The sequence below is a fragment of the Neophocaena asiaeorientalis genome, unplaced genomic scaffold (genome assembly GCF_003031525.2).
Source record: "Neophocaena asiaeorientalis asiaeorientalis breed wild unplaced genomic scaffold, Neophocaena_asiaeorientalis_V1.1 scaffold5, whole genome shotgun sequence".
Lineage (NCBI taxonomy): Eukaryota > Metazoa > Chordata > Mammalia > Artiodactyla > Phocoenidae > Neophocaena > Neophocaena asiaeorientalis.
Genome location: NW_020174698.1, coordinates 15,878,797 through 15,894,137, shown reverse-complemented (window position 1 = coordinate 15,894,137; position 15,341 = coordinate 15,878,797). Strand labels below are relative to the sequence as shown.

The following is a 15,341-nucleotide window of genomic DNA, read 5'->3' as shown; positions in this document are numbered from 1 at the left end:
AGAAGCCATGCATCCAGGGATGCAATGAAAATCATATCACAAAACTATTCCTGTGAGGACACAGCTGCTGCTGCCACTTAGTGTCAGAAATCACAGCTTGCACAGTTGACACTGTTGGCACTGTATCAGTACATTGGATGCTACTACAGATGCAGCTGGCCTTAGAAACCAGATGTTGTTCCTACAACCACTACAAATAGAAATGCTCCCCCCTCTCTTCTTATTTGTAAGACTAGCTCCCAATTCAAAGTGAGGCAGAAGAAGAGACCACCTCTTATTTTTCTTTTTAATAGGTAAAGAAACTCTCACAGAACTAACCGCATAGCACACTTCCTTCAATGTCTCATTGGCCAAAATTGGGTCACATGGCCCTTTTTAGCCAACCACTCATATGGGAAATAGAATAACCATGATGGGCTAGATGAATTGATTCACCTGTTGGGATGGAGATGTAACCAGCCTTCCTTGGAGTGTAAAGTCACATGGAGGAGCATGGGTACCTATACAAAACTGAAGTTTTGTTCTCAAGAAAGAAGAATGGTTATTGGGTTCACAACCAATGTGGTGGACATTTCTATGGAACCGTAATGTCTTTACAACATGGCCCATTTTATGAGACCCGTCCACATGCTTCTTCCCAAGCTTCTTTGTCACCAATTCTCTTGTCTTATTCTTTTCATGTCTATGACAATCTGACCAAAATATTTGTTACTGTCCATCAACTTATCTCTCTTTCCAGGATAAAACAAAGATGTTATACCACTTAAAGTTCTACCTACTGGGAGAATTTTGCCCCTTCAATTAAGTGGGACTGAGCGGTACTCAGCAATCCACTTGAGGCTGGTGTCAGCTTATTATGCAAAGCCATCTGTAAACTACACTTTCTTTTTCTTCAGTTACCTGATACTAGAGAAGTGTTCATGGTGTTGTAAGTGTTGGTGGGGGGAGCGGTGGCCTGTGGCATGAGTAGGTATAGTAGGAAGACATCAGCCTGTGAAACCTTAGCTTTCAGGACCTGCTCAGATGCACTCACCTATATACTATTTCCACTTGGATATGTCTGACTTTATAGCTGGGTAGATCAGATAACACTCAGTTCATGATGGGCAGCTTATATTTCGTAGTCACCTGGTTTCTGTCAGGGCCCAGTAGCAAGCTAAGTACTGTTCCTCCAAAGAGGAACGGAACGGACCTCGATGAGGAAGGCATAGCTTTGTTCTAAAGCCTTGATGTTTCTGTTGTGAATCTTGTATTCAGTCTTTCCACACCACAGACTTCATTTGATTTTTGAGCACCACTGATCTTGTTGGGTCCTAATAGGCCATATGGAAAAGTTGCAGCCTGGACCAGCTAGAGAGTCTTCCTCTGGACCCTACTCAAAGCTGTCAGCCTTTTGGGTCACTCAGGAAAGAGCTGACAGGCACACAAAGTGTTATATCTGTTGCTTCTAAAATCCAAAAAGCACCAGAAATCATAGTACTTTTTTCTAGAGGTAGGAAACAAATTGTCCTTGACGTTAGAGAGGATAAACTCACATGCCACATAGCACAGATCCCAAGAAACGTCACTGCATTAGCATAGGATTTATTTCCTACCTTCTGGCATGCATGGTTTCAATCTAAAATACCAGCCACTTCCTGCTCTTTGGAGCTCATCAGTATATTATTGCCGATTTAGCTGGGCATGGTGAGACAACCTAGTTCTTATAGACTAATTTATGGCACAGAGAATAAAGAGTTAAAATAACCTGGAGTTGAAAATATGTTTCTGTCATTTGAGGTGCAATCAAACTACTTCTTGTGTTCTCTGTTGGAATGGAGAAAAAGGAGCGTCCAGATACAAGCTGCAGTCATACAGTGTATGTAGATTTGCTGCAAAAAAAGCAACTACATTTGGAAGATCATGTATGCTTGGAATTCCCACTTGACTTTGCCTACAGCAATCCTCTGTGATTCTCAAGACTCACCTATCTTTTGCACTGGCCAAAAGTGGGGATGGATAGGAAACACTATGGCCTCATTCTCTGTGATTCCCCCCAGAGATGAAGTTTAAAAAATATTACAGTAATTTTTTATTCAACATGTCAGTGTAGGAAGTCTGCCACTTTCTGAGGTCATCTATCTTAATAATATACCCAGAAACTGGGGAAATAATCATGGCCAGGGCACAGGGTCCTATTGGGATGCATCAGTGTTCAGGGCACAGGACTACTCTAGGTACTTTAAGTAGAAAGAGTTTTAAGACAGAGAATTAGGTGCTTACAAAAATCGCTGGAAAGGCTGGAAAGGAAGGTGTCAGAAGGCCACCACCAGAACTACCATGTTCAAGAACACAACACCAGAGCTACAACCATTAATCCTGGAGTATTTTCCATTATACAAATGAATTAGAACTCTAGTAGGCTGCCATCTATTTTGATGTCTGTAACTCTACTGAATATAAAAGACTTGCAGAGATTTTTGAGAGTTGTATCATTTTGAATACCATGCTAATCCTACTGCTGTTATTATGGTCAGCATACCCACCTTGACTTTAGCAGTTAAGTACCACAACTTGCCCTCTTCCATCTTAGCATCCCTATTGAAATCAGGAGCCCTTTTCAACCACCGAGTATTCTCTTCTTACCCCAGCATGTGAAGAAGAACCACAAAGTGCTTTTTATACCTATGCAATTCTCAAGCCTCTGGTCTAGGGCATATTTTCTGACCATTTCTTCCTTTTCCTAAGAGGAAGGAAACAGTTGGGAATAGGTGAGTGGTTCACATGTGAGGATCTACCCCAATATTTATATCTCCATAAACTTTTGGATTTCTTCCTTTATATTAAAATAAGAAATTTCTAGTATCTCTGGTTAATTTAGAATGGACTGCTGTTGAGCACAGCTCAAAAGATAATTTAGCAAATAATTTAGACAACTTCCAGCTGTTTGAACTAGCACATTAAATCCAGCATTTCTGATAAATACATCTCTATTGATAAATTCTATCTGGTCTATAATTTTGTTCTTCCTTCCTTGGTCTAGTACTCTCAGAATCCATTTCCACATATATATTCTCCATATTTTTCCAACATAAATTAGCAGTCTTTCTATTCTTTTGGCAAGTACATCTTCTGATCCTGGATTTGGCTTTATAATGAATCTCCCGAGGCATATGGAGATCTGAATCTGCTTAAATGTTTGGTTATGTTGAGGAGCAGTGGGAGTGACGTGTGAGGAGAATGACTTGCCCTGTAAAACCATTCCATGGACTCTCTTATGTGAGATCATCAAGGACACCTCAGGCGAGACAAAAACAGCATCATCAGACAGGAAGGACTCTTTTGGCTACCCGTGTGAAACTGGCCTAAAGAGTCAGATGTTTATTACATACATAATAATATTTCTAGAGGAAAGGTGAGTTTCAGGAGCCTCTGTGTTTACCTTGTCCTTAGGTGGGCATCCTTTGTGGTTATTAAGGTGGCCGCCAGACTCTAATACTTCCTTTTTTATATTCAGTAGGGGAGAGGACATTTCAGAGTCATGGAATATAATTTCTCCCATTTAGAGTGATTTTCAATCTCTGCATCAATGATAGTCACCATGGAGATGGCATGTACAGAACAGCTTTCAAGACTGGGTTCTTGAACCAGTCATTAGGAAGGGGAAAGGAACTAACATGATGGCTCAACCTAATAAGTTTACCCCTGTACATGCGGATAGGTTGAATACCCAAATAAAATTGAAGTTTCCATTAGGAAGGAGGAAGGGGAAAGGTCCACATGGTGTAACATCTACTGATATGGTTCAACAGCTACTGAAAATTAGAAATGTTTTCTTTCACCCAGTGGTCAGAGAAGAATAAATGTAATAGAGTATATAATTCTAATGTTCAATCTTGGAAATAAATGTGGCTTTTTTCTTTATATTTACTCTATAGATAGCTCTGCTTTGGCATAACAGAGCTTTCACTTTCTAATGAAAATTTTATGCCTTTAATGTCATTTTCTAGTTCCTAATTAGACATATGCCTACTAAATGCCTACCTCTTATTTACCTAAGTAAAAAAATGTTAATGCAATTTCTGTTACAAAGTGGTTTAAGTGAAATAAGTATGTGTGAAGGAGGTGGGAGTATTTTGTGCATTTCTTTAAGTATACCTCTTGACACACCTACACTTTCTAAAACAAGCTGACATTTTCCAAGTGTGGTGGGTTAAAAATGGTCACAGAATTGTTTACAGCTCCTTTCATCAAGAGGTGGTCTATTTTCCACCCCTTAAATCTGAGCTGACCTTGTGTATTAGTCTGCTAAGGCTGCCATAAGAAAATACCATAGACTGGATGGCTTAACCAACAGAAATTTATTTTCTCACAGTTCTGGAGGCCGAAAGTCCAAGATCAAGGTGTTAGCAGGGTTGGTTTCTGGCCACCCTTTCACTGTGACCTTTTCTCTGTATATGCACGTCCCTGGTGTCTTCCTCCTCTTATAAGAGCACTGGTCCTATTGGATGAGGGTCCCGCCCTTATGATATCATTTGACCTTAATTGAAAGGCCCCATCTGCCTTTAAATTACATTAAGTCACATTCAGAGTTAGGGCTTCAACATAAGAATTTTGGGGAAGCGCAATTCAGTCCATAACACCTTGCAACTTGTTTGACAATAGATGCCGCAGAAGTGATGATTTGTGGCTTCTAACAAGGCCTCAAGAAGCCTTTGTAGCTTCCTCTTGCCTTCTTTGGAGCCTCAATAATATGTGAAGAAGCCTGAGCTAGCCTGCTGGAGAGGTTCTGTGGAGAACTGAGGCACCCTGATCATTAACCCCAGCTAACTGCCCACTGACTGCAATTGCAAGTAATCTCAGTCAGTGCCATGTGGAGCAGAGACGAGCTGCTGCAACTGAACCCTGAATAAAGTGCTGGCCCAAGAATTGTGAACTAATAAATGGTGTTATATTAAGCCACTAAGTTTTGAAGTAGTTTTTATTCAATGATAGATAACTGATACACCAAGCCTTGTCTAATTTTCATTGGTTCTTCATGTTGTATCCTTTCACTGTCATTTTAGTGAGATGTGGGAAAGAAGTAGACCCAAAAGTATATTATCATTCAACATGCTTACTTAGAAATCAATAAATTATATGTTATAGATAAAAGTTTTTTTAAAGAGGAATAACTTAAAAACTTAGTCCTATTTTATACGTAGAAAAACAGAAATAACATATCGACCAATATGGTTGTCAATAATGTAGGTAATTCCATGCAGCCCTGTAAAACATGGTGTGAGAACCCTGAGTAGGGACTGAGAAAATGCCATTCCACTTCTGTCTTCTGTCAATACCTAATGAGCTCCTACTATGTGCCATTGCGTTATGCCCTGTGGTAGGCAGGTGAGCTTTGGGATGGGTGGGGGAATGAAGGTGAAGGTGGGGAGGAGAAGGTTCCATTCATAAACAAAACTGTTAATTAAATAGAATTTAAAATATATATTTAATTTTATCTTTATCTCATCTTTCTTAATATGGATCTCATAATCTAATGGCCCATGTATCATGAGATAATACATGCATAGAGTTTATGAATAAAAATGCACATATACTGGGAGGAAATGCTCGCAATATTTTTACTTACACATGTAAATGATCAAAAAAATATGAAGGATGAGCTAGGAAGCACGGCTGCCCTTTTTAAGAGACAAACGTAGGTGAGAACTGTACCTGTCATGTAATATAAATAAACACACCCATGCATACAAGATGTCATCTAACTGCCATGACAAAGGCCTTGGGAAAACATCAAGGCATATCTACCCATGGAAAATATTACAGTAAAGACCTACTCTGTGCCAACACTGTAATAACCTGTTTGGAGGAATCAAAGGTGGAATTGGGAGTTTTCTAGCCTGATTTAAATTACATCCAATTCTCTTGGGGTTTTCCGTTTAGGTCAGGCCTGATGTAGTGGTCCTAAAACCTGAAAGTTCTTTTCAGATCATTCTAAGGGTTCATACCTATTATAAAATATTACAAAAAACATCCTTGGAACCCCTCTACCTCCCGGCTCATCTTCCAAGTGGCCTAATCAGACTCAGGTGGTTTGGACTCTGTTCCAGGAACCTTGCATCAAGTCCACTCTGATGTGACCTCAAACACCAGGAAAGAGCCATGTTTTAAGCTGAGAGTTCACTACATTGGGGAATTTTCTCCCACCAGTTGCCTGGCTTCCACTGAAGATGTTTTCTTATCCTTCTGGCTATTTTCACCTTTCTTTCAGTTACTTTTTTTTCAGAAGATTTTTATTCATAGTCTTCTGGTTTTTAAGTACCCATCACATCCATTTTCATACTTTTCCTTTACTGTTTTATTTTTCAGTCTCCTCTTAGCCCTCCCTCGCCGCCACATCTGCTTTCCTCCTTTTCATTTTTTCCACATTCGTTTATTCCATGCTGTCCCAGCTGCTTTCCTTTGTTCAGTTCAGAATATCAGCCAGAAGTTTCCCTTTTGCTAAGTAACAGCATCACCCACACACACCCTTTTCCACTCTGCGCATTTCTTCTGCTGCTTTTATAAGTGCATGGGTCAAACGGGCTCTCAAAGAACACGAAGGGTGGTGCTTTGATCTTCTCCTCATAACCAGGGGATGCACACCCTTCCGCACCCTGCCTCTTATTAGATTTTGGCTTCATGTTTTACCTGATAATTTGCCCCAGGCTGTCAGATAACACTAAAACAGCACAAAACATCCCTTTGAGCTTAGACAATTTATAGACAGGAGGAAGGGATATAATTTCTGCTAAAGGAACAACGAAAGAGAAAATGTTTAAAGTTTAGTTACATGGCCTGGCCTGGGCTCATCAAATCCAGGTTTTAAGAGCTTTCTATTAGGGATCAAGAGAGCCAGCAAGTCCCTCTTACAGACCTTTATCTTGTTGAGTTTTGAAGAAGCTACTAATGGCATGTGGAGTATATAGGTGTGCACAAAATAAAGGATAAAAACAACACAAGAACTCATTATGCAGTTTTTCAAATCTCGGTCCTTTTCCAGACATCAATCTGACATGACAATTGTACCAAAAGCATAATTGGAGTTGTGTCGTCAGCCCTTCTCAACATGCGATTAAGAGATTCCAAGTCTTCTGGCACATTTTAGTACTTTAATGGCAGTGGGTACTCCATCTGTCCAAACACTAGGTTAGAGTAATAGAGATACCAGGACCTTGAAAAAATCTTCTTTTCACCCTTGTAATGCCATAAATAATTTTCCTTCCTGGTGTGAATTCTTTCTGTCTCTCTCTCCTTGTGCATTGATGCAATGCCTGGGAAGCCTTCCCTGATAACCCTGATAACCCTGAGACCCACATTGTTGGTCTCAGCTCTTTGCTACAGTCAACACTGAGCTAACTGGGGAGCATTGGGGCTGCTTTGTCTGTAGGAACCACAGCCTTTCACTAGCTGTGTGTCCCTGCTCCTCGGGTACTTCTCTCTGTAAGGGAAGGACTCGGATCTTGCATGTAATGTATACTTGATCAATTGCCTTAAATGTAGGCATAGAACACAGGTACTCTGGTAAGGGAGTTGGTTTTAGTTTCATTTTCTAGAGAGGAGAAGGAACAGTAGTTTTCTTTGTATTAAAGACCAAGTTCATCCGCACTCAAAGTGCCAGAAATGAAGCTTATGTGTTTCCATCACTATCCAGGTTTGCAGACTGAGCATTTCAGTAGAGAAAATTTTCAAGAGCCTTATTTTGGCCCTTTGGTTGATTTCTGAAAGTAGCATCCCTCTGAGACTAAAATCCACTCCAAGGTATTCTAAGAATGCCTGACCAGAACTGGAATTGGCAAGCTACTATGATTTTCCTTCTAGAATCGAGCCTCTTGGGAATGTTATATCTTCTGAAAGGTTCAGAAAATTTTAATATGATTTTAGTTTTTAGCTTAGGGTGATCTCAACTAATGAAACATATATTTGAACTTCCTGGAATTTTTGATTTATGTACTGCTTACTTTAAGCAACTGAAAATTTAACAAAATTTTTACTACCCTTCAATATTTGCTTCTCTTTTAACTCTTTTCTCCAACTTGTACTGGTCAACACCGCTTATGTCATATTGATTTCTTTTCCTCACATCTCTACGTGTCTAATTCCTTTGTCCCCTCCCATCCCACCTCCTCAATGTGACCTATAGTCCCACAGTCCCTCCTGTGACTGAAAACTGGCACTCTTCCCAGTAAACAATCTTACAATCCACCCAGAACATCTACATGGTAATACAACCAGAGCTCTGGAGGACTCTCATATTTCCTGACCTCTCAAAGCTAATGACTCCTCTATTCATTCAGCCACCTATAACCTTGGCCACACCCTCAACCTCATCACCTGGGACGGCTTCCCCTCTGAAACATTTAGGTAAAAATTTTTCTCTCCAACCATAATCTCCTTCTCTTCCAGCCTCATTTAGCTACTTTTCACACACTCCATCAGAACTTTCACTTCACAAGCCCAGCCCAATTCTTCACCTAGTAGTCTCCTTTTTTCACTCCTTTCCTACCTGCAGAGATCTCACGATCCATCACTTTAACTATGTTCTCTAGCATCGCGACTCCATTGCTCCTCGTTAGCAAATCCCCAACCTTGAATGAGTTCATCTTCATGTTTTCCCTGTCCATCTGCACCCACGCTACTGAGATGTCCTGGAGAAATAACACAACTCTGCTACGGGTGCTATTCCAACCCCCTGTCATCAAGCACTGGTCCCTCAAAGCTGCACAGCAATCCTCATCATCTATCTGTTATAAACCATCATCCATTCATTCATTCATTTACTTATTCCTTAAATATTTATTGAATACCCGCTCTAGCAGTATGCTGGGTCCTGAAAAATAACTGTGAGCGAGACAGACAAGGTCTCAGTCCTCAAAGAGCTTAAAATCTAGCCTGGAAGACTGAAACCAAAACTGTTCCAGCGAATTGAATTCCGGAGAATTGAATTATTTGGAGGCTAATGTTTAAAAAGAATGGTGAATGGATGAAATAGTTACTATGGTGAGTGGGAGAGAAGATGGCTAGCGAAACAAAGGAGGAGAGCTAGCAGCTTTGAGGGACCAGTGCTTAATGACACAGAGTTGGAATAGTACCAATGGCCAACTCGTGTTATTTCTCCAGAATAACTCAATAGTGTGGGTGCAGACAGGGAAAACATGATGATAAACACTTCCAAGGTTGGGGCTTTTCCATGCTGATGACAGGCAAGGGAGTTGAGAAACTAGAGAGAAACCTTATGGAAAAGATAATTCAGATTAAAAAGTATTAATGGATTTGAAGTGCCTTTTGATAGTTATTTCTTTTCTAAACAGATACTAAAAGTACAACTGCTATCATATGATAGTCTGGAAAATTATTAACAATTAAAAGGCATCCTCATACTCCAAAAAGTTGTAATCTCCTTGTATATTGTTCTAAGAGATATATAAAATCTCATTTTTTGCTAATTCCTAGTGATTTTCTCTTTTCATTTTTTAACATTATACAAGTACAAAAGAATGAAAATATTCTCATTTTTAAAATATTCAGATGTTACAGAAGTACTCAGAACAAAAGCGAACTCTCCCAACATCCTTCTTCCCCTTTCCCATTCCCTGTCCCTGCACATAGGCCCTGTTAAGAGCTTGATATATGTCCAGACAGGTCTCGTTTTAATGGGTTTACATACAAAAAGATGTTTGCAGGCATATACATAACACACCTAAGCTTTAGAAACTGCATAGTTAAATCATCTTTTTGAGAGGGGAAAATGTAAACATTAGAAAGACATGTCTTCCTTTAAATAGGAATAAACTTCATTGCAAATCACTTGGATCTAAACTTAAGCTGCTGTCTATAAGCTGATACGAAAGCTCAATGATAGAGAATATTAATGATCCAGGGAACAAAACAATAAACCCACTTGCTGACTCATCAGGTTGAGATGTGATCTTAAGTAAAATTACACTTTGTTATACACTTTTATCACAGATAAAGTTAGGAAACAAAAGAGAAGATCTGTAAAGATAGACAAGGACTCTATTAAATGTTCTCACTACAAACACAGCATTTACCCATCTGAAGTGTAAGCTAACTTTAGCTATCAATATCAGGGTTTGTGAAACATGTTCTAAATAAAATACAGAAAGTCATAATATATGGCAATATAGGATTGATAGATAAGAAATCATAGCTCTTGTTAGTCACTTCAGAACTAATTGAACTCCCAGGGAACTGACTCACTGGGTTTTATTTCTTTTTTTCTTTTTCTTTTTTTTAATTCAATTTTTATTTTATATTGGAGTATAGTTGATTTACATCTTTTTTTTTCTTTTTTTCCCACATTGGACTAGTCATATATTTCCCACACTATAAAAACTCAATGCATCTTTTGGAATGTGACCTAGATTTTACAATTGCTATTTGCTTGCTGCAGTGTGACTCAAATATATAGTTTTTGATAGTTCCTAAGATTAAGGACAAATAGTTTCTTCCACAATGTGCATATGTACATATATAATTTTGGATAGAACTATGCAATACGTCTTCTACAACTTGCTTTTTTCACTTAACAATATGCTGAATTCCTTTTATGCAGTACATGTAGATTTACCTCATTCTTTTTTAATTCCTCATTCTGTGTCATAATAAGGAAACACCATAATTCATTAAACTACTTTCTTTTCACTACACTTAATTTTTTATTACTACAGACAATACTCTAATGGGATGCTTTGCATATATTTTTGTTTACATATCTAAGTGTTTCCATAGGATACATACCTAGAATTGGAATTTTAAAGAAAAGGGGCTTTATACTTTTTGTTTTTATATATCTTGAAATAAATGCAAACTTTTCCGTGTCAAGATGGACAAAGTATATAAACAGTTAATTCACAGAACAGCAAATCTAAATGACCAACAAACACATATAAAGATACTCAAACTGATTAATAGCAGGAAAACAAAAATTAAACAATGGGATATCACTTTATAGCTATTAAACTGGCAAACATTTAAAAGACCAATAAAACCTATTACTGGTAGAAATATGGGAGAAAATTGCCTTAGCTTTTCTTGGAAAGCAATCTAGCAACATCTATTAAAACTAAAAATATATATAGACTTCGACAAACAAACTCACTCTTAGAATCCAATCCCATAAAAAGGCCAAAAGGTCAGAATATAGAAACAAAGGTGCTCTGGGCAACATTCATTTTTTTCTACAAATACTTGTTAAGTTCTGACTATGTTGCCACCCCTTCAGAAATGAATAAGACACAGGCCCTGCCCTCAAGGTACTCACAGCCTCTTGGGGGAGAGAGTTAAGTGCTCAAGCAATTGGAGCTCATGAGAGAGATGCAGAGGAAGCAGTTCAGGCATTAGATGGAAGGCTGCAAAAACTTCTCAGAAAAGCACACTCACATGACTTGGTAAAATACAGCATGCTCCTAAGGTCTTGGATTAAGTTGTATGGTCCACGAGAGCTAAACAGAGTAAAGATAACTGGACACGGGGAAACATAACCCTAAACTGGCCATGAAACAAAAATCACAGGTAATCTAAGTTTTCTAATGGCAGGGGTGACAGAATATGAGGTGCACGATGGAAAAAGGATTTATTATACTTTTTGGGAATAAAATCCAAAGAGTCTATGATTAAGTGGTAGCCAAAAATGCTGTATTGTTCTATGCCTAGTACAGCGTACACTCTTGAAACGTATTTGTTGAACCGACAAAGACAGAATTGGGAAGAGCATGTAAAAAGCTTTAGCTCTGTGGTGATCATTTTGGTATGTAGAGAAATACTGAATCACTATGTTGTGTACCAGAAACTAAGATTATGTTGTGGGTCAGTTATACTTCAAAACCAACCAACCAAACTCACAGAAAAAGAGATCAGATTGGTGGTTATCAGAGGTGGGAGGAGGGGGTGTGAGGGGATGGGAAATTGGATGAAGGTGGTCCAAGGGTACAAACTGCTAAATAAGTACTAGGGATGCGATGTGTCACATGATAAATATCATGAACACTGCTGAATGATATACGCAAAAGTAGTTAAGGGAGTAAATCCTAAGAGTTCTCATCATAAGGAAAAAAATTGTTTTCTTTTATTGTATCTGTATGAGATGAAGGATGTTCACTAAACTTACTGTGATAATCATTTCATGATGTATATATAGGTCAAATCATCAAGTTGTACACCTTAAACTTATACAGTGCTGTATGTCAATTATATCTCAATAATACTGGAAGAAAAATGTGGTAGAATAAGTGTTTAGAAATGTGAATGTAATTATTTACCTTCTTTAATTAAAAAAATATGTATTAAAAAATGTTTAGCTCAGATAAACTTAGATTTAGTCAATAATCTCACCTATTCAAGACTTTTCCTTGAATAGACTCTCCTTCTTCTCACTCTCCCTGCCTCCTCTCTTTCCTTCCATCCCTCCATTCTTTCCTTTCACCATTTTTCGGAAGGAAAGACTCCAGTCAAATTGAAATTCTAAATCCCATTAACCTCACTTTGACCCTGTTATTTCACCATTTAACCATGAGACAAAATCATCAGCTCTTAAAACATGAGCTTTAAATGCCAAAACAGTGTTGAGCAATTTTTAAAGGATGAACATTCCATAGGAAAAGAATGTCTAACATTAAAAACAAACAGTTCATTAGAATCATAGTAATCTATGACAACCAAGATAATATCAGTAACAGACTTCAGGAAGGGGTCATCAGACTGTGGAGAAATAAACGCAGCACATCTAGAAAGAAGGTAGGTACATTTTCTCCCTAACGATTGTCATTAAAGGAAAAGACATTGGTGTGGGTTCGAATGAAAAGCCTGGGACCTCCATGGACTAATGCAAATGTTCCCAGGGTCTAAGTGCTGCTTGGCAAGGCTCCCATATAAACAGCAAAACAACTGCATAGCAACATACATATGCCCATTTCTCACCCTTTACTGTTTGTCCAGAGAAGAGACCCCTACTACTCCCTGTCGGCTTCGTAAATTTTGGCAAACAGGAGTTGCGTCTGTGTGCCAAGTTGAGGAGTGCCACAGGCTGGCATTTCCCAGCACATGCTGTTCATCACGTGGGTTCCTGGAGCGCTGCCTCTTGGCTTCAGAGGAGCTGGAGCCCCCCTTCCCCTCCCCCATTTCCTCTCACAAAGAAAACACACAATAACCGTTAGCAAGTGTGTGTGTGTGGGTGTGTGTGTGCGCGCGCGCGTATCCCAAGTATCTTTCGATCTGGTGACCTGTTTTAGGAATATTAAGAAAGAGTTTCCAGCTTGTTTCTTGCATTCTCAGGAGTACACAGAGTTCGCAGTGAGAGCAGAATAACAGACACTTCTAAAACAAAGAAAACCCACTCTAAATGCTGCTTCGCTGGGACCATTCGCCATCTGTTTATTTCCTCATGGCAGTGCTGCTCATGGGAGACTCCAGCAAAGGCACCAATGTGCAAATCCAGACCGGAGGGCTTTTCCTCTCCAAGAGGGTGTTTCCTTGAACTTTCCCATCTGCCTCTGAGTAAGATGTAGAAAATATTATTTATAAAATAAGACTAGCAAATGACTCACAGTGAATAAAAATAAATCAGGATGCAGTTTGTCATCTTGAAGAGAAAGAAAGGAAAATGCTCCACAATTGGAGTTACAACTCACTTTTTCACACCTCCTCAAGGAACATCTTCAAAAAGTAGGCAGGAAGTGGGTTTGTGGGAGTTAAGTTAAGCTCAAGGACACTCAAGTGGCCAGAGCGAGATCCAGCCTCGTCATGCATATTCATGAGAGGCAACCTGAGCTCCGGTGTGAAACCACAGTGTTACTGTGTTTCCTGTACACACTTTGCAGCCCACACTGCCAGGAAACGCTGTAACGCTGAGGGGCCCCGGAGCCTCGGTTTATAACACAGTTCAGAATGATGACTGTTCACTGCCGACTTAACCCACACATATAACTGGATTTTCTTCATCGCCTTATGACAGCTCAAGAAGTATCCATCTGCCAGGATGCATTTTAGAGCCATCACTGTGCAAATGTGAATTGCAAGGCTTTGGCTAATAAGAAGCAGAAAGGAATAAGCTTATTTATTTTCAGTAGCGCCTTGGGCATTTATTATTAATACTCTAATGGAGAAATAGGTCAGTAGAGCATATGCACAGGAAGATACTTTTCCTCTACACGCTGCTTCTCTTCTCAACAGACTTTCTACAACAAAATACCCAGAGTGAGTTTCACCTGCCAGAAAACACAAACCAAGGGCCTTGTCCCAGAGGCATGTACTGGATTTTTCATTCCTTCAGCCAACAAATAATAACTGAGTGTAAATGCGTACTGTTCTAGGCACTTCGAAAACTGCCATGAACAAGAGATAAAAGTCCCTCCATCAGGAAGCTAATGACAGTTTATTGTCATGTTCTTCTAGGGAGAAAGAACACCTTACTGTGTACCTGTCACAGAAGATTCTGGAATTTTTAGTTCAATATCTTTCAAATGCCCTTGATGACTCTGTGGATGAAAAACTCAGTATGTGTGTCCATGCATGCTGTGTGAAAGACAGAAAAAAAGAAAGAGAGAAAGAGGAAAAGAAAGCAACACTGAAACACAGAATAAACCAAGAGGAAGACTATTAAAAAAATAATGGATTTACCTTTACGATCTAATGAAAACACAAAAGACTCTAGTACTGGGAAATGAAAAAGAGACACAAAGGAACACTGGAACAGATGGGAAAACCTGATATGTTTTGTGTTGGGAAGACACAAAATATTATCGAGATATCAACTCTCCTGACTTAATCTATAAATCTGACATAAGACCCCCAAAATCTTCACAATAATATTCTCAACTAGATAAGCTGATTCTAAAGCAAGAAGAAAAATCTCCAGGGAAAAATGTAATGAGGGGTAGCCCTATCAGATACTGAAATATAAAGCTTCAGACTACTCCATAAGTAAACAGTCAAAACAATGGAACTGAAATAATGCCCAGAAGTAGTTCCAAATGCTTATGGGAATGTAATATCTAATCGACATGGCACATTCCCCATGGCTCTGTTTGCCTCACTGCGCCTGTCAACCATGTTGCATGGTCCTTTGCCTCTTTCTCATTAAGGGGCTCAGTGCTAACCCTAGGTCCTTGGCACAGAACAGCTTGGCATTAGGAAAGAGGGCTGGGTTTAGATGGTAAGAAACAGAAGTAACAATTCTACTCCACCACTTGTAGTTTGGTGAGCTTGAACTTGGAACTTTACTGCACTGAGCTTTGGTTTCATTGTCGATAATGTGAGAATAATAAATCTATCTCAAAGAATTGTTGTGAGGGTAAAATAAGTTG

The 15,341-nt window shown here is 39.1% G+C and overlaps 1 protein-coding gene across 1 annotated transcript in view; it reads right to left on the bottom strand.

The window, feature by feature from the left end:
* Nucleotides 1-13,732, bottom strand: part of LOC112409109 (centrosomal protein of 85 kDa-like) — a gene marked incomplete at its 3' end in the record, with an annotated part of 157,824 nt that extends 144,092 nt beyond the window's left edge. The window contains 2 exon segments of the mRNA XM_024759020.1: nt 13,374-13,529; nt 13,668-13,732. Coding sequence (XP_024614788.1) covers nt 13,374-13,406 — 33 coding nt within the window.
* Nucleotides 13,733-15,341: the final 1,609 nt, after the last annotated feature.